This window comes from Mobula birostris, chromosome 14 (assembly GCF_030028105.1).
Source record: "Mobula birostris isolate sMobBir1 chromosome 14, sMobBir1.hap1, whole genome shotgun sequence".
NCBI classification, from domain to species: domain Eukaryota; kingdom Metazoa; phylum Chordata; class Chondrichthyes; order Myliobatiformes; family Myliobatidae; genus Mobula; species Mobula birostris.
Window position 1 is genome coordinate 98,933,747 of NC_092383.1, and position 19,575 is coordinate 98,953,321.

Sequence of the window (19,575 nt, forward strand, 5' to 3'; positions counted from 1 at the left end):
TTGAGGGATGAGGGTGGAGTCAGGGATGAGGGATTGAGGGATGAGAGTGGAGTCAGGGATGAGGGATTGAGGGATGAGGGTGGAGTCAGGGATGAGGGATTGAGGGATGAGGGTGGAGTCAGGAATGAGGGATTGAGGGATGAGAGTGGAGTCAGAGATGAGGGTGGAGTCAGGGATGAGGGATTGAGGGATGAGGGTGGAGTCGGGGATGAGGGATTGAGGGATGAGGGTGGAGTCAGGGATGAGGGATTGAGGGATGAGGGTGGAGTCAGGGATGAGGGATTGAGGGATGAGGGTGGAGTCAGGGATGAGGGATTGAGGGATGAGGGTGGAGTTAGGGATGAGGGATTGAGGGATGAGGGTGGAGTCAGGGATGAGGGATTGAGCGGTATCGGATCCATTGCTGGAACAGGGCAAGTGTGCATGCGGCCGATTGATTCGATTGCAACCTCAGCATTGCTGGGCTATTTTGAAAAACCAGGCTGGATAAAGTTCAGGGAGGCGGATGCCTACAACCATCACACTAACATAGAGTAATATGCGGGATCTGTGATTGACTAGAGAGGGAAATGCGTCACCGTTAGTAAACACTTCTGTGTGAGGGCAAGTCAGAAGCCATGGGTGCTCTTCCCAGCGCCAAGAGCATGCCAAATTGTGATTATTCACAAAGAATACACAGACATTTCTGTGACACCAGAGACACAAGAGGCATGTGGCAGGGTATTCAGTCCATACTGGACTACAGTTCACCCTGGGCATCAGAATATCAAGATTCAAGATTCAAAAAACTTTATTGTCATTCTAACTGTACATCAGCTCTGCAGGGCAGAATGAGACAGCGTTTCCCAGGAGCAGTGCAATCATAATATAACAAACGCAACACTAAATAATAAACATAACAATAAATAGTAAAACACAACAGCCACATGTCAGTTATAAGTGTGCAGTGCAAGTTAAAAGTGTCCAAAGCAGAGTCAGGTGGAGCAGCTATTTAGCAGTCTGACTGCCTGTGGGAGGAAGCTGTTTAGTAGCCCTGTGGTTTTAGTTTTGATGCTCCTGTAACGTTTGCCTGATGGCAGAAGAACAAACAGTTCATGGAGAGGGTGTGAGGGGTCTTTAATGATGTACCGTGTCTTCTGGAGGCATCGACTCTGAAAGAGGTCTTGGACAGAAGGTAGGGAGACCCCAATAACCTTCTCTGCTCCCCTAACCACCCTCTGCAAGGCTTTTTTGTCGACAGCACTACGGCTGGAGTACCAGGTTGTGATGCTAAAGGTCAGCACACTCTCAACCACGCCTCTGTAGAATGTAGTTAAGATGTTAGTGGGGAGTGATGCTTGTTTAAGCTTCCTCAGAAGGTGCAATCTCTGCTGGGCCCGTTTCACAATCCCAGTGGTGTTCCTGGACCAGGTGAGATTGTCCGAGATCTGCACCCGAAGGAACTTGATGTTTTCCACTCTCTGCACTGTGGAGCCGCTGATACTGACGGTTGTGTGCTCAGGCTGAGACCGTCTGAAATCGACGATCATCACCGGCATCTGTTGTGAAATCTGTTGTTTTGCGGCATCGGTGCATTGAAACACATAGAAATAAAAACACTACAAATTACAATATATACATATAAAACAAATAAACAGCCAAAAGGAGAGGGAATAATAATGAGGTAGTGTTCATGGGTTCATTGTCCATTCAGAAATCGGGTGGCAGAGGGGAAGAAGCTGTTCCGGAAACGTTGAGTGTGGGTCCTCAGGCTCCTGTCCCTCCTCCCCGATGGTAGCAATGACAAGAGGGCATGTCCTGGGTGATGGGGGTCTCTAATGATGATGCCTCTCAAAGTTGGCATCCACCTTCTGAATGTGTCCACGATGCTGGGGAGGCGAGAGCCCTAGATGGAGCCGGCTGAGTTTACAACTTTCTGTAGCTTTTTCCGATCCTGTGCAGTGGGACCTCCGCACCCGTGTTGCAACGATAGTGACACCTCTCTTCCTGACAGACGCTCGGTTTGATGCAGCGAACAACGAGCCGGCAAGGAAGGACTCTCCCCCCCGCGAGGAGCAAGGACTCCGGACACGGCTGACGTGAGGAAACCCCTGGACAGGGTCAGCCCATGTGAAGTTACGGGGCCTAGGCAACATAGCTGGTCAGGCACTGGTTGACTGTGCAATCCAGCTAACAGAGATTCTAACAGACATCTTTCTAGAACAGTCCACTTGTCTCCTCAGGCTTCAGGGCAACTACTGTCATTCGGATGCTCAACAGCCTTAACGACTACCGCGCAGGGTGCTGACCTCAATGATAATGAAGTGGTTTGAGTCTGGTTATGAATGGCATTAAATCTCCTTACTGGCAAGATAATGGCACGCTCAGGTTCACCGGCTTCTCCAGTGTTGTCACTGTCTTTTGTAAATGTCTGTTTTTCGATCACAAGACCCTGCTGGACATTGAGAACTTGGACTGCTGCAAGTCCAGCCCGTCAGTGGATTGTGCGTTGGCGGAAGAGCTGGAGGAGCTGGGCTTACTGCCAATTGTGTTGTTTCCTGCATCAGAGAAGCGTCGGAGGAGTGTGTGCGCAGAGCGGCGTGTGGTCTAACAGCGAGTAGCTGTCTTAATCGCTTTTCTCGTGACTGCAAGACCCTGTCGGACATTGCTAACGTGGAATGCTGCAAGTCTGATTCACTGAGTTATTGGCGGCCGGCGGGGGAGCTGTGTGACCTCGGTCATCGCGAAGCCTGGGCCTTGGACTGCAGTGTCACCTGTTTACGGCCACCCAGGAGAGAGGCGTCGGAGTCGGGTGCTCCACCAGAGGAGGTGGGACATAGCATCTAAACTGGAAACGGTTCTGCTCCAGTGTTCGCTCGGCAGAAGACAAGCTGTATAGTGTTAGAATTCAGATTGCTACAACGTTCATGGAATCAGGGACTTGGACTCTATTTTTTGTGTGACGGTGTCTTGTGTGCTTTGCGCTATGTCTGACCGGTGGTGTTTTGCACCTTGGCCCCAGAGTAATTCTGTTTCGTTTGGTTGTATTCATGGTTGAATGCAATTAAAAATGAGATGAATTGTACACTCTCCAGTTCACCTATTGGTCCACTGCGTTTGCACTCCACTCTGTCCTGTCCTACCTGGAAAATGGTGCCTCACACACTAGGATTGTCTTTATTGCCTTCACCTGACCATTTAATACAATCAACCCTCAGAAACTGGTGGGTAAACTGTCGTCATTGGACTTCAGCACCTTTCTCTGTAACTGGATCCTGGACAACTTGACAGAAGGACCAGTCAATCAGTGTTGGCAGCAACATCTCCAGCTCCATCATGCTGCACTCCCTAGGGATGTGTTTGCAGCCCCTCTGCTGTTCCAGTTCAAACCAAATCAAGGTTGCTGATGACACAACAGTGGCTGGCCTCGTTAACAATGATGATGAGATGGTGTGAGGAGAGGAGACAGAGCAGCTGCTAGAATGGTCTGACCACAACACCTTGAGACTCAACATGGACAAGACCAAAGAGATGATTGTGGACTTTAGGCTACCCACTCCTCGCTGCACACACACACAGCGCCTCCAGGAACAAAGCTAGGAGCAGCAAGTTTCTGCGAGTGCTCACAAGAGACAATCTCACCTGGTCTCCTCTTTCTGAGGAGATTGAGGTGTGCATGTATTCCACACCCCCACCATCCTAAACAATTTCTACAGGAACACCATCCAGAGTGTCCTGACCAGTTGCATCACCGTCTGGTACAGGAATTGCAAGGCACCTGGCCACAAGTCCCCACAAAAGATTGCAAGACTGCTGAGAGGATCCTCGGGGTCTCTCTCTCTCACCCATTCAAGATCATTACCAGAGCACTTAGCATTGTCAGTGGTCCCTCACATCCGTCCAACAATCTCTCTGACCCCCTGCCATCAGGCAGGAGGTACTGTAGCATTAGAACAAGGTCTGTTTGGATGGGAAGCAGTGGGACTATAGTACCCCCTGTCACTACCCAGGTCTCATCATGTACGGAGCCGCAGTGCTGTACTGAATACTGTTTAGTTTTTGACTGTGCCGTAAGTGCACCTTATTAATTGATAATTTATTTGAGGTAATATTACTTTACTATGTTTGTAAGTTACATGTACGTACTGTGTTGTGCACCTCGTTCTGAAGGAAGGTTTGGTGTTACGGTTGAACGGCCATGAACCTGAACATGAACCTGATTGGGTCTACTATGCCAAAGGCCCCTCTCTTTTTTCATGGGCGATCGAGTGCACATGTTGTCGTCTCCGCAGCCTCAGTTCATAGGTTTTGCACTGGAAGATGTGCAGCATGTGCGGTTATGATCATGGCTCAGTAAAGTTGTTTGATCATACTACTCTGTTGCTGTTCTTGTACCACAGGTACGTTACATTTGGTGGTGGCAGTCTAAACGAGAATGGTCTCCCTACTCCAAGCGCCCTGGCCACAGCTATGGAAATACTTGGAATACTGTGAGCAGGTTTGGGCCCATTACCTTAGAAAGGACACGCTGACATTCAAGAGGTTCACGAGAATGATCTAGAATGAAAGGGTTACCATTATGGCAAGAGATTGGGGCTGAGAGGAAAATCAGATCAGTCATGATGAAATGGAGGAGCAGACCTGTTGGGCCAAATGGCCTAATTCTGCCCCTATACCTTATGGTCTTATGAGGAGCGTTTGATGGCTCTGGGCCTGTACCCACTGGAATTCAGGAAGGAGAAACTCTTATTGAAACTTATGAATGGAGTGGATATGGAGAGGATGTTTCCTTTGGTGGGGGAGTCTAGGACTAGAGGGCACAGCCTCAGCATAGAGAGAGGTTCATTTAGAACGACAATAAGGAGGAATTTATTTGCCAGAGGGTGGTGGAACTCATTGCGACAGGTGGCTGTGGAGGCCAAGTCATTGAGTATATCTAAGGCAGAGATACCTTAAGCTAAGGTACTGGTGACCCCTGTTTCCATCCAGGGGGTCAGGGTGGACATGGTGGAGGATTACAAATACCTGGGGATACAAATTGACAATAAACTGGACTGGTCAAAGAACACTGAGGCTGTCTACAAGAAGGGTCAGAGCCGTCTCTATTTCCTGAGAAGACTGAGGTCCTTTAACATCTGCCTGGACGATGCTGAGGATGTTCTATGAATCTGTGGTGGCCAGTGCGATCATGTTTGCTGTTGTGTGCTGGGGCAGCAGGCTGAGGGTAGCAGACACCAATAGAATCAACAAACTCATTCGTAAGGCCAGTGATGTTGTGGGGATGGAACTGGACTCTCTGACGGTGGTGTCTGAAAAGAGGATGCTGTCCAAGTTGCATGCCATCTTGGTTAATGTCTCCCATCCACTACATAATGTACTGGGTGGGCACAGGAGTACATTCAGCCAGAGACTCATTCCACCGAGATGCAACACAGAGTGTCATAGGAAGTCATTCCTGCCTGTGGCCATCAAACTTTACAACTCCTCCCTTGGAGGGTCAGACACCCTGAGCCAATAGGCTGGTCCTGGACTTATTTCCTGGCATAATTTACATATTACTATTTAACTATTTATGGTTTTATCACTATTTATTAGTTATGGAGCAACTGTAACGAAAATCCAATTTCCCCTGGGATCAATAAAGTATGACTCTGACTATGAATAGGTTCTTGATTAATCAGTTCATGAAGGGATAACCTGAGAAGGCAGGAGATTGGGGCTGAGAGGGAAATGGTGGAGCAAACTCAGCGAGCCAAATGGCCCAATTTGGCTTCTATATTTTATGTCTGAAGGCTGGAAGAAGCAACGAAACTCAAGCTGCCATGTATGCTCTCGCCAGAAGTCAGGCAGAAGTACTTCGCTGTTCTGCAATCTGAACCGACAGACACATTTGAGGTTTTGGGCAATGTTTGGAGGACGCAGGACAATATCTTAATCAGTAACGCTTCCGATTCTCCCAGCTGCGACAGATCCCGACGAGAAGGTAGATGATTTCATCACAAGACTGACCATAATGACCCAGGAATTCACGGACAAAGACGTTCCCCTTCCCTCTTGTATGTGTTGCTTTCTATTTCCCCGCGTGGATTGTTTGAGTCCGAGATGGGAAGACACGGGACTCTATCCCAAACGCACGAGTTTTCCTGGGACAGAACGTGCTTCAGGAAGCAGTCAACCGAGGCCCTATGCAGGTTCTGCCAATCCCATCTCACAGACTGTGGCAGTTCCGAAAACAGCAAAGTTTGCCAGCAGACACCGACCCGCAGCCTCCACAGAGATTTCGGGACAGAAATTGGATTAAAAACATAACAAGGTGTTGTAATGTATTGAGCGTATTGGATGGAACCCCGCGTTGAATTCTTTACCACAAGAGCACCAGCGCATTTTCCAAACGGACAATATGGCTCAATACCGTTATCCGTGGTCCTTAAGTTCAAGCTTAAGGAAGTTTTACAAGGCTGTCCAGTCAGCCCAACAGGTAGGAAAAGAACTCGATTGACTACAGAACAACTGGCCAGCAAGGAGCAAATCTGCCATAAGCAAGAGTCCATGAACCACATATACGCTATGCACACCAGGCAGCGAATGCTTGGTGCGAGAGACATCTCACATGACCACTGGCGTTGTCACGGTCAAGGTCAAGGAGCAGAACCTCAGCTGGCAGACGGACGAATTATCAGGTGACATTTAGATCCAATACACCATCAAACTGCAGAAACGTAAGGAATACTCTGAAGTAAAGCGGATATTAAAGTAAGGAAAGATTAGACTCCAAACTCCGTACCCTGCTAAACTGCGAGTGTTTTATGAAGATTGGACGCAGCTGTATCAAACGGTGGAAGAGGCGACTACAGACATGAACAACAGAGGACTGCCCGTCAGTGTGATCAAACCAAGGGAAAGTCTGGCTGAGCAGTTATCCCGATCTGCTTGGGAAATAGTAAGAGAACCGAGAAAGCCGGGGACGGGAGGAGGACGAGAGAATATCAGGAAGAGACTGAGTTTTCCGAAGACAACCCTCACCCCCTCCAGAAGAGCCATAAGGTTTGGATAACTTTAAAAGTGTTGATAAGCTAAACGGGAGCGAAAATAGACGGTGCTATACCTATCTCAAGAAATACTTATTATAATGTGGATTTTATATTACTCATTTTTTATTCATTCATTCACTCCTTTTTTCCCCACCTAAGTCAAAATATATATATGGGAGGAATACACAGGGAAATCTTTTCTGTGCAATGGACATAGATTTGTTCACTTACTTTTATGGGTACTGCAGCGGGGGCCCTCAACTCACAGGGAGGAGGGGCTGTGCCCCACGGCCAGACGTTTCCTCCAGCTCAACCCAGGGTCATCTAGAGACCCCAGCCTTGCAATCACACCTTCGTTACCTTTTTTTTATTATTCACGTTTCTTGGTTCTTATTTGTTCAGGGAGTAGATCAATTAAATTTTATTCTGCTAATTTCAATGATATATTGACAGATAAGTACACATGGCTAAGAGCAAAGCAAAATTCATTTCTTTTAATGTCAATGGGTTGTTAAATCCAATCAAACGCAGTAAAATTTTATCCAAAATGAAAAAAGAACAAGCCCATGTAGTATATTTACAGGAAACTCACTTAGGTGATAACGAGCATGGAAAATTAAAGAGAATGGGCTTTACTAATTTATTTTTCTCCTCATATAAATCAGGACATAGGAGAGGAGTTGCTATTCTCATCTCAAGCAAGCTAAATTTTGAAAAAGTATTTGAAATGGGAGATAAGGAGGGCAGATATATTCTGGTAAGGGGGAATATAGACAGAAATTAAGTTACTTTATTGAATATATATGCACCCCCAGGAAGCAATATTAGTTTCTTTTAGAAAATTACTAACATTATGGTAACAGAAACAGAAGGTCTCCTGATATGAGGGGGAGACTTAAATTTACAATCACAACCAAAGTTAGACTCTTCCAATAGAAAAACCTATGAAACAAAATCCTTATATAAGAAAGTTAACATACTTTTTGAGGATGTTAGTCTAATTGATATATGGAGGGACCTTTTCCCTGACAGAAGGAATTACATTCATTTTTCTGCCCCCCATTCTGTAAATAAAAGAATAGACTATTTCATAACATTTGGAAAAGACAAAGACAAAATAATCACTTGTGGAACGGGGACAATAGATGTAAGTGACCATGCACCTATATCTGTTGATTTTGTCCTGCTACCAAAGAATACTATTTGGAAACTAAATTCAAGTCTACTCAATGATCCCTATTTTAAGGAACAAATTAAGAAAGAAATTGGTCTTAGAATTCAATGATAATGGAGAGGTTTCACCTCCCATTCTATGGGATACTCTAAAGGCTGTCTTAAGAGGGAAAATCATAGCGATATCTTCATATAAGAAAAAAATAAGGAATAAAATATCAGAGGAATTACAAAATAGGCTGAAGGAACTAGAAAAAAAAACACATTGAATTTGGCACAGGATACATTAGAGGAAATTTTAAAAATTAGGAATGAAATTAATAGTTTGGCTACGCAAGAAACCAGAAAAAATTTAATGTTTCTGAAACTGAGACATTATGAAAGTGGATCTAAGTCTATGAAAATACTGGCGGGAAAACTGAAAAAAAATAGCAGAAAATACAATTCATAGGATTAGGGATCCAAGAACAAAAATGATAAAAAAAAAATAAGCTAAGTGAAATTCAAGAAGCTTTTGAAGTATTTTGCAAAACTCGATATTCCAAAGTCCCAGGGGGAAACATAACCCAAATTGACACTTTCCTAAATTCTCTAGAGTTACCCACTTTAAGCGAAGAACAAAATAGAACGATGACTGCTGACATAACTGAAGTTGAACTAAAAGCTGCAATTACTAGGCTTAAATTAAGCAAGTCACCAGGTTCAGATGGGTATACGGCAGAGTGGTAGAAAGAATTTAAAAATGAGTTAATTCCTGTCTTACTCCCCATACTGAACTGGGCTCTAAAAAAGGCACAAATGCCACCCAGCTGGAAGGAAGTGATAATCTCAGCTATACCGAAAGAAGGCAAGGATAAAATGGAATGTGGGTCATTTAGACCAACATCCATTCTTACTGTAGATTGTAGATTATTTACCTCCATCATGGCCAAACGATTAGAAGAGTTTCTACCCACACTGATACATAATGATCAGACAGGTTTTATACAACAATACCAAACACAAGACAATATATGAAGGACACTTCACATTATGGATCATAAACAAAAAAATAAAATTGAAGCAATAGTGATAAGCATGGACGCTGAAAAGGCATTTGATTCAGTTAATTGGAATTTTCTTTACAGAGTTTTATGTAGATTTGGTTTCCATGACACAATTATTAAAACTATACAGGCACTGTATGACGACCCTGCTGCTAGGATTAAAATCAATGGATATTTACCAAATAGTTTTACCCTAGAAAGGGGCACGAGACAGGGCTGTGCATGGTCACCGCTACTCTTCACATTATCTCTAAGGAACAGAGCATAAATTGGCCTGTTACGCAGATGACATTTTGATCTATCTAGGGCAACCAACATACTCTTTACCTAAATTGATGCAATCCTTTGAACAATACGGTCAATTATCAGGATACAAGATTGACATAGATAAAGCCCAATTACTTTCATATAACAATAGCCCATCAAGAGAAATTGAAAGTAGGTATCCTTGGGCATGGCAAACAGAGTCTGTCAAATATTTGGACATTATTATGCCAAAAGATTTGGCAAAATTATCAGAATGCAATTATCAGCCTATATATAAAAAAAATTAAGAAAGCTATAACAAGATGGAACCTAATTCCTTTTTTTAGTCTTAAGTCAAGGATTGAATCCATTAAAATGAATATACTGCCCAGACTATTATATCTCTTTCAGACCCTACCAATAGAGATTAATCAAAATCAATTCAATGAATGGAACAAAATGTTATCAAGATATATATGGCAAGGTAAAAGGCCTAGAGTTCGTCTCAAGACTTTGCAATTAGCCAAGGAAAAAGGGGGATGGGGCCTATCTTCTCTTAGAGATTATTATTTTGCAGCACAGTTGAGAGCTGTGATATGTTGGTACAACCCATCATATGACACTCAATGGAAAAACATTGAGGAGAAGATACTTTCCATCCCCATACAGGCAATTTTGGCTGATAACAACCTACAAAGGTGCATAAATACTATTGATAACCCGTGGGTGAAATGGACTCTTAAAATATGGAAAACTATTATAAAAGAATATAAACTAGAGAGAGACATTGCAATTCTTAAATGGTGTGCATATGACTCGGATTTTACGCTGAATAAACTGGATGCTGGATTTAAGGAGTGGACAGCTAAAGGAATAACAGCTATTTGCAATATAATGAAAGAAGGAACACTGTTCAGTTTGAAATGCTCAAAGAGAAACACTTATTAGAAAAACAAGACTATTATCAGTATTTACAGATGCAACAGTATGTTAATAGGATGGTTAAAAATATAACCAAGGCAAGTACATGTTTGATAGAGCTAATTAGAAAAGCATGTAATTCAGATAACAGTAGTAGAATCATTTCAAGCATGTGTAAGGGTTTGTCAAATCTTAAAACACATTCGACTTCATACATTAAAACAAAATGGGAGAAGGAAGGAGGGGTAATAATATCTGAGGAAGAATGGACAATAATATGGAGGTATCAATGGAAGTGTACCAGTTCACAGAAATGGAGGAAGTTTGGGTGGAAAAACTTGATAAGGTATTTTATTACACCCTCTCAGAAATCCCAGTATGTTAGTAACCTCCCTGTTTGCTGGAGAAATTGTGAAAATCAAAATGCAAACCAATATCATATTTTCTGGGAATGCCCCGTTATCAAAGACTATTGGAGTGGGATACACAATGCCCTACAAGAAATCTTTAAATGTGAAATACCCTTAGAAAGTAAGACCATATATTTTGGGTTTATACCTCAAGAATGGTTGAAAAGAGATAAATATTTAATGAATATATTGCTGGTGGCTGGTAAAGAGACCCTTACCAGGAAACGGTTATCACAGGAGAGCCCAACTTTAAATGTATGGATGGAAATTACAATGGACATTTACAAAAAGGAGAAGATAACAGCATCTGTTAATCATAAATTGGAACAATTTAATTCATACTGGAAAAATGGTTTAACTACATAACACCTCATAGGCCTGATTTTATTCTCACAAATCAATGAATATGTTGTAAAAAAAATCACTCCCTACTTGTACATAGTTTTCTCCTTTTGCTTGTTCTTTCTTTCCTCTCTTTTCTATAAGTGTATACCTCAGATAAATATTATGTGGAGAAGTGTGGCATATATGACTATATGATATATACGTACAATATCTGAAATACATCTTATGGAAAAGTTTGTTTGATGATGAACTTCAATAAAAAATAAATTACAAAAAAAAATAGAAGGGGAGTGAGGGATGAGGAATGAAGGAGGGGGAGTGAGTGATAAAGAGTGAAGGGGGAGTGAGGGGAAGCTGGAGTGAGGGAGAAGGAGTGAGGGAGAAGTGAGGTAGGAGCAGTGAGGGAGGGGAGTGAGAGATGAGGGGTAAGAGAGCGACTGAGCTGGTCCTACCTCAGCAGGTTGGGGGCCCAGACAATAGCCAGGTTACGAGCGTGCATGTTGGTTTGCTGACTGTGGGAAGCCATTCGCAGGAGGTGCCTCATTAGGTACTCCAGGGTCCTGGGAACAAGAGAGTGATCAGAGGGGTAGGGTGGAGGGTGAGGGAGTGCAATGCTGTGCGGGGATCAGTGAGGGAAGGTAAGGGAGAGTGCGAGGGATTTTTACCTGTAATGGGAGGGGGGCAGTTCCTGTAGAACCTGACGAATTTTCAGGAGACGATCAGCTTCCATCTGTGTGTTCACAGCATCCTGACAACCAAGCAGTTCAGAGTGTGAGCATGTAGTTGGGGGTGTGATTCCTATTATCTGACCCGTGTCCTGTGAGTGTGTGATGGGACAGTGTAGAGGGAGGTTTCACTCTGTGACTGACCCGTGTCCTGGGAGTGTGTGATGGGTCAGTGTAGAGGGAGTTTCACTCTGTGTCTGACCCGTGTCCTGTGAGTGTGTGATGGGACAGTGTAGAGGGAGTTTCACTCTGTGTCTGACCCGTGTTCTGGGAGTGTGTGATGGGACAGTGTAGAGGGAGTTTCACTCTGTGTCTGACCCGTGTCCTGGGAGTGTGTGATGGGACAGTGTAGAGGGAGGTTTCACTCTGTGACTGACCCGTGTCCTGGGAGTGTGTGATGGGTCAGTGTAGAGGGAGTTTCACTCTGTGACTGACCCGTGTCCTGGGAGTGTGTGATGGGACAGTGTAGAGGGAGTTTCACTCTGTGTCTGACCCGTGTTCTGGGAGTGTGTGATGGGACAGTGTAGAGGGAGTTTAAATCTGTGTCTGACCCGTGTCCTGGGAGTATGTGATGGGACAGTGTAGAGAGAGTTTCACTCTGTGTCTGACCCGTGTCCTGGGAGTATGTGATGGGACAGTGTAGAGGCAGCTTCACTCTATGTCTGACCCGTGCCCAGGAGTGTGTGATGGGACAGTGTAGAGGGAGCTTCACTCTGTGTCTGACCCGTGCCCCGGGAGTGTGTGATGGGATGGTGTGTAGAGGCTGTTCTATGTACCTACAGTCATGGAGACTTACTGCGAATTTATCATATAGTCGGTACATAAGCAGGGGGTTGGGCAGTTCCCGGAAGTAGGCCTTGCAGAGGGAGCTAACACAGTGTATGTCCTGTAGGTACACTTCCTTGGACAGATCGACTGTCTTCTCCGTGTCGAACTCCTGCCTGTGGGCAAAGACAAACCTGCTGAGACTCTGGGGATGGAATCAGGGACAGCAGCTCACTCAGCCTTCCAGATGGTGACCCTTTCCCACTTCACCATCTCTCCCGTTCGTTAGAATCCATGGAATAATTTGCTCTCTCCATGCACCAGACTCCTGTGTTTTGTATATGAGAAAACCACTTCCCTTCACACCCAGCCCTCTGGCCCTCCCTCTGTTTATAAAGTCTCTGTCTTTCCCACACCGGGGGTCTCACCTCCCACAACAGAGGGTCTTGCTTTCCCACAGCAGAGGGTCTCAGCTTCCCATACCAGGACGTCACACCCCTCCCACACCAGGGAATGTCTCACCGTTCCTAAACCAGGGCGTCTCATCATTTCCAAATGAGAATTGAAACCGTGAGAAAGAGGTGGATTATAAGAAGGAAAGGAAGGAGAGAGGAAGATGCAGAGGAGAAGAGAAAGGGAAAAATAAAGAGAGCGAGAGAGCAAGACGCAACATCAGAAAAAGCAGAAAAGAGTTTCTGGGGGACAAAATCTAGGGACAGTCAGAGTCTTACGTCTAATGGTCACAAAAAAGAAAAGAGAGTGTGAATGTGAAAGAGAAGATAATGACAGACAGAAGGAACCAAGCTGAGCAAACGACTGGGTGACAGCGAGGCAGAGTGAGGAAGGGATGGGGAGTGAGAGACAGCACATTACCGCAGTTTCTGAATGTTGGATGATATTCCAGAGAGACGATAGATTCCATCTACTATTCCGTGTTGTTCAATGAATTCTGCACAAGCCTTCAAAACCTGGGGGACTAAGAGAGAAAGAGTTCATCAGTTGCAGGCAGAATAATAACAGACAGAGAGAGAGAGAAAGAAATCTGACAACGTTATCTATACACGGAATAGTCGCTCTCTGTCATCAGCACATCTGTACACCGACCAGTCTTCATCAGTCCCTCTCTCTCAGGGGATATCTGTACACTAACTGGTGTCTCTCAGTCCCTCTCTCTCAGGGGATATCTGTACACTAACCGGTGTCTCTCAGTCCCTCTCTCTCAGGGGATATCTGTACACTGACAGGTGTCTCTCAGTCCCTCTCTCTCATGAATATCTGTACACTGACTGGTGTCTCTCAGTCCCTCTCTCTCAGGGGATATCTGAACACTGACCGGTGTCTCTCAGTCCCTCTCTCTCAGGGGATATCTGTACACTGACCGGTGTCTCTCAGTCCCTCTCGCTCAGGGAGATCTGAACACTGACCGGTGTCTCTCAGTCCCTCTCTCTCAGGGGATATCTGTACACTGACTGGTGTCTCTCAGTCCCTCTCTCTCAGGGGATATCTGTACACTGACTGGTGTCTCTCAGTCCCGCTCTCTCAGGGGATATCTATACACTGACTGGTGTCTCTGATTCCCTCTCTCTCAGGGATATCTGTACACTGACCGGTGTCTCTCAGTCCCTCTCTCTCAGGGGATATCTGTACACTGACCGGTGTCTTTCAGTCCCTCTCTCTCAGAGATATCTCTACACTGACTGGTGTCTCTCAGTCCCTCTCTCTCAGGGATATCTGTATACTGACCGGTGTATCTCAGTCCCTCTCTCTCAGAGATATCTGTACACTGACCGATGACTCTAGGTCCCCCTCTCTCAGGGGGATATCTGTACACTGACCGGTGTCTCTCAGTCCCTCTCTCTCAGGGGATATCTGTATGCTGACCGGTGTCTCTCAGTCCCTCTCTCTCAGGTGGATATCTGTACACTGACCGGTGTCTCTCAGTCCCTCTCTCTCAGGGGATATCTGTACACTGATCGGTGTCTCTCAGTCCCTCTCTCTCAGGGGATATCTGTACACTGACCGGAGTCTCTCAGTCCCACTCTCTCAGGGGGATATCTGTACACTGACCGGTGTCTCTCAGTCCCTCTCTCTCAGGGGATATCTGTACACTGACCGGTGTCTCTCAGTCCCTCTCTCTCTCAGGGGATATCTGTACACTGACAGGTGTCACTCAGTCCCTCTCTCTCAGGGGATATCTGTACACTGATCGGTGTCTCTCAGTCCCTCTCTCTCAGGGGATATCTGTACACTGACCGGAGTCTGTCAGTCCCTCTCTCTCAGGGGATATCTGTATACTGACCAGTCTCTTTCAGTCCCTCTCTCTCAGGGGATATTTGTACACTGACTGGTGTCTCTCAGTCCCTCTCTCTCAGGGGGATATCTGTACACTGACCGGTGTCTCTGATTCCCTCACTCTCAGGGATATCTGTACACTGACCGGTGTCTCTCAGTCTCTCTCTCTCAGGGGATATCTGTACACTGACCGGTGTCTCTCAGTCCCTCTCTCTCAGGGGGATATCTGAACACTGACCGGTGTCACTGATTCCCTCTCTCTCAGGGATATCTGTACACTGACCGCTGTCTCTCAGACCCTCTCTCTCAGGTGGATATCTGTACACTGACCAGTGTCTCTCAGTCCCTCTCTCTCAGGGGATATCTGTACACTCATCGGTGTCTCTCAGTCCCTCTCTCTCAGGGATATCTTTACACTGACCGGTGTCTCTCAGTCCCTCTCTCTCAGGGGATATCTGTACACTGACCGGTGTCTCTCAGTCCCTCTCTCTCAGGAATATCTGTACACTGACCGGAGTCTGTCAGTCCCTCTGTCTAAGTGAATATCTGTATACTGACCGGTGTCTCTCAGTACCTCTCTCTCATGAATATCTGTACACTGACCGGAGTCTCTCAGTCCCTCTCTCTCAGAGGAATATCTGTATACTGACCGGTGTCTCTCAGTCCCTCTCTCTCAGGGGGATATCTGTACACTGACCGGTGTCTCTCAGTCCCTATCTCTCAGGTGGATATCTCTACACTGACCAGTGTCTCTCAGTCCCTCTCTCTCAGGGATATCTGTACACTGACCGGTGTCTCTCAGTCCCTCTCTCTCAGGGAGATCTGAACACTGACCAGTGTCTCTCAGTCCCTATCTCTCAGGGGATATCTGTACACTGACTGGTGTCTCTCAGTCCCTCTCTCTCAGGGATATCTGTACCCTGACCGGTGTCCCTCAGTCCCTCTCTCTCATGGGATATCAGTATACTGACCGGTGTCTCTCAGTCCCTCTCTCTCAGGGGGATATCTGTACACTGACCGGTGTCTCTCAGTCCCTCTCTCTCAGGGGATATCTGTACACTGACCGGTGTCTATCAGTCCCTCTCTCTCAGGGATATCTGTACACTGACCGCTGTCTCTCACTCCCTCTCTCTCAGGGGATATCGGTGCACAGACTGGTGTCTCTCAGTCCCTCTCTCTCAGGGGATGTCTGTATACTGACCGGTGTCTCTCAGTCCCTCTCTCTCAAGGGATAACTGTATACTGACAGGTGTCTCTCAGTCCCTCTCTCTCAGGGGATATCTGTACACTGACCAGTGCCTCTCAGTCCCTCTCTCTCAGGGATATCTGTACCCTGACCGGTGTCTCTCAGTCCCTGTCTCTCAGGGGATATCTGTACACAGACCGGTTTCTCTCAGTCCTTCTCTATCAGGGATATCTGTATACTGACCGGTGTCTCTCAGTCCCTCTCTGTCAGGGGATATTTGTACACTGACTGGTGTCTCTCAGTCCCTCTCTCTCAGGGGGATATCTGTACACTGACCGGTGTCTCTGATTCCCTCATTCTCAGGGATATATGTACACTGACTGGTGACTCTCAGTCCCTCTCTCTCAGGGGGATATCTGTACACAAACCAGTGTCTCTCATTCCCTCTCTCTCAGGGGGATATCTGTACACTGACCGGTGTCTCTCAGTCCCTCGCTCTCAGGTGGATATCTGTACACTGACCAGTGTCTCTCAGTCCCTCTCTCTCAGGGGATATCTGTACACTGACCAGTGTCTCTCAGTCCCTCTCTCTCAGGGGATATCTGTACACTGACCGGTGTCTCTCAGTCCCTCTCTCTCAGGGATATCTGTACACTGACCGGTGTCTCTCAGTCCCTCTCTCTCAGGGGATATCTGTACACTGACCGCTGTCTCTCAGTCCCTCTCTCTCAGGTGGATATCTCTACAATGACCAGTGTCTCTCAGTCCCTGTCTCTCAGGGAGATATCTGTATACTGACCAGTGTCTGTCAGTCCCACTCTCTCAGGGATATCTGTACACTGACTGGTGTCTCTCAGTCCCTCTCTCTCAGGGGATATCTGTACACTGACCGGTGCCTCTCAGTCCCTCTCTCTCAGGGATATCTGTACCCTGACCGGTGTCTCTCAGTCCCTCTATCTCATGGGATATCAGTATACTGACCGGTGCCTCTCAGTCCCTCTCTCTCAGTGATATCTGTACTCTGACCGGAGTCTCTCAGTCCCTCTCTCTCAAGGGAATATCTGTATACTGACCGGTGTCTCTCAGGGGATATCTGTACACTTACCGGTGTCTCTCAGTCCCTCTCTCTCAGGGGATATCTTTACACTGACCAGATTCTCTCAGTCCCTCTCTCTCAGAGGGATATCTGTATACTGACCGGTGTCTCTCAGTCCCTCTCTCTCAGGGGATATCTGTACACTGACCGGTGTCTCTCAGTCCCTCTCTCTCAGGACATATCAGTGCACAGACTGGTGTCTCTCAGTCCCTCTCTCTCAGTGGATATCTGTATACTGACCGGTGTCTCTCAGTCCCTCTCTCTCAGGGGATAACTGTGTACTGACCGGTGTCTCTCAGTCCCTCTCTCTCAGGGGATATCTGTACACTGACCGGTGTCTATCAGACCCTCCCTCTCAGGGATATCTGCACACTAACCGGTGTCTCTCAGTCTCTCTCTCTCAGTGGATATCTGTACACTGACCGGTGTCTCTCAGTCCCTCCCTCTCAGGGGATATCTGTACACTGACCGGTGTCTATCAGTCCCTCTCTCTCAGGGGATATCTGTACACTGACCGGTGTCTCTGATTCACTCTGTCTCAGGGATATCTGTACACTGACCGCTGTCTCTCAGTCCCTCTTTCTCAGGGGGATATCTGTACACTGACCGGTGTCTCTCAGTCCCTCTCTCTCAGGGGATATCTGTACACTGACCGGTGTCTCTCAGACCCTCTCTCTCAGGGGGATATCTGTACACAAACCAGTGTCTCTCAGTCCCTCTCTCTCAGGGGGATATCTGTACACTGACCGGTGTCTCTCAGTCCCTCTCTCTCAGGGGGATATCTGTACACTGACCGGTGTCTCTCAGTCCCTCTCTCTCAGGGATAGCTGTACACTGACCGGTGTCTCTGATTCTCTCTCTCTCAGGGATATATCTACACTGACTGGTGTCTCTCAGTCCCTCTCTCTCAGGGATATCTGTATACTGATCTGTGTCTCTCAGTCCCTCTCTCTCAGGGGATATCTGTACACTTTCCGGTGTCTCTCAGTCCCTCTCTCTCAGGGGATATCTGTACACTGACCGGTGTCTATCAGTCCCTGTCTCTCAGGGGATATCTGCACACAGACCGGTTTCTCTCAGTCCTTCTCTCTCAGGGATATCTGTACACAGACCGGTGTCTCTCAGTCCCTCTCACTCAGGGAAATATCTGTATACTGACCGGTGTCTCTCAGTCCCTCTCTCTCAGGGGATATTTGTACACTGACTGGTGTCTCTCAGTCCCTCTCTCTCAGGGGGATATCTGTTCACTGACCGGTGTCTCTGATTCCCTCATTCTCAGGGATATATGTACACTGACTGGTGACTCTCAGTCCCTCTCTCTCAGGGGGATATCTGTACACTGACCGGTGTCTCTCAGTCCCTCTCTCTCTGGTGGATATCTGTACACTGACCAGTGTCTCTCAGTCCCTCGCTCTCAGGTGGATATCAGTACACTGACCAGTGTCTCTCAGTCCCTCTCTCTCAGGGGATATCTGTACACTCATCGGTGTCTCTCAGTCCCTCTCTCTCAGTGATATCTGTACACTGACCGGTGTCTCTCAGTCCCTCTCTCTCAGGGGATATCTGTACACTGACCGCTGTCTCTCAGTACCTCTCTCTCAGGAATATCTGTACACTGACCGGAGTCTCTCAGTCCCTCTGTCTCAAGGAATATCTGTATACTGACCGGTGACTCTCAGTCCCTCTCTCTCAGGGGGATATCTGTGCACTGACCGGTGTCTCTCAGTCCCTCTCTCTCAGGTGGATATCTCTACAATGACCAGTGTCTCTCAGTCCCTGTCTCTCAGGGAGATATCTGTATACTGACCGGTGTCTGTCAGTCCCACTCTCTCAGGGATATCTGTACACTGACTGGTGTCTCTCAGTCCCTCTCTCTCAGGGGATATCTGTACACTGACCGCTGTCTCTCAGTCCCTCTCTCTCAGGGGATATCGGTACACAGACCGGTGTCTCTCAGTCCCCCTCTCTCAGGGATATCTCTACGCTGACCGGTGACTCTCAGTCCCTCTCTCTCAGTGGGATATCTGTACACTAACCGGTGTCTCTCAGTCCCTCTCTCTCAGGGGATATCTGTATACTGACCGGTGTCTCTCAGTCTCTCTCTCTCAGGGGATATCTGTACACTGACCGGTGTCTCTCAGACCCTCTCTCTCAGGGGGATATCTGTACACAAACCAGTGTCTCTCAGTCCCTCTCTCTCAGTGGATATCTGTACACTGACCAGTGTCTCTCAGTCCCTCTCTCTCAGGGGATATCTGTATACAGACCGGAGTCTCTCAGTCCCCCTCTCTCAGGGGGATATCTGTACACTGACCGGTGTCTCTCACTCCCTCTCTCTCAGGGGGATATTTCTATACTGA

At 46.7% G+C, this 19,575-nt stretch overlaps 1 protein-coding gene across 1 annotated transcript in view; it reads right to left on the reverse strand.

Annotated features, from left to right (window-relative positions):
* LOC140210153 (rho GTPase-activating protein 30-like) overlaps positions 1 to 19,575 on the reverse strand; it is a 198,392-nt gene that overhangs the window by 21,840 nt on the left and 156,977 nt on the right. Inside the window, exons 2-5 of the mRNA XM_072279038.1 lie at positions 13,515 to 13,617; positions 12,673 to 12,817; positions 11,817 to 11,899; positions 11,604 to 11,711 (exon numbers count right to left, since the gene is read on the reverse strand). Of these exons, the coding sequence (XP_072135139.1) occupies positions 11,604 to 11,711; positions 11,817 to 11,899; positions 12,673 to 12,817; positions 13,515 to 13,617 (439 nt within the window). The remainder of the gene's footprint in view (positions 1 to 11,603; positions 11,712 to 11,816; positions 11,900 to 12,672; positions 12,818 to 13,514; positions 13,618 to 19,575) is intronic.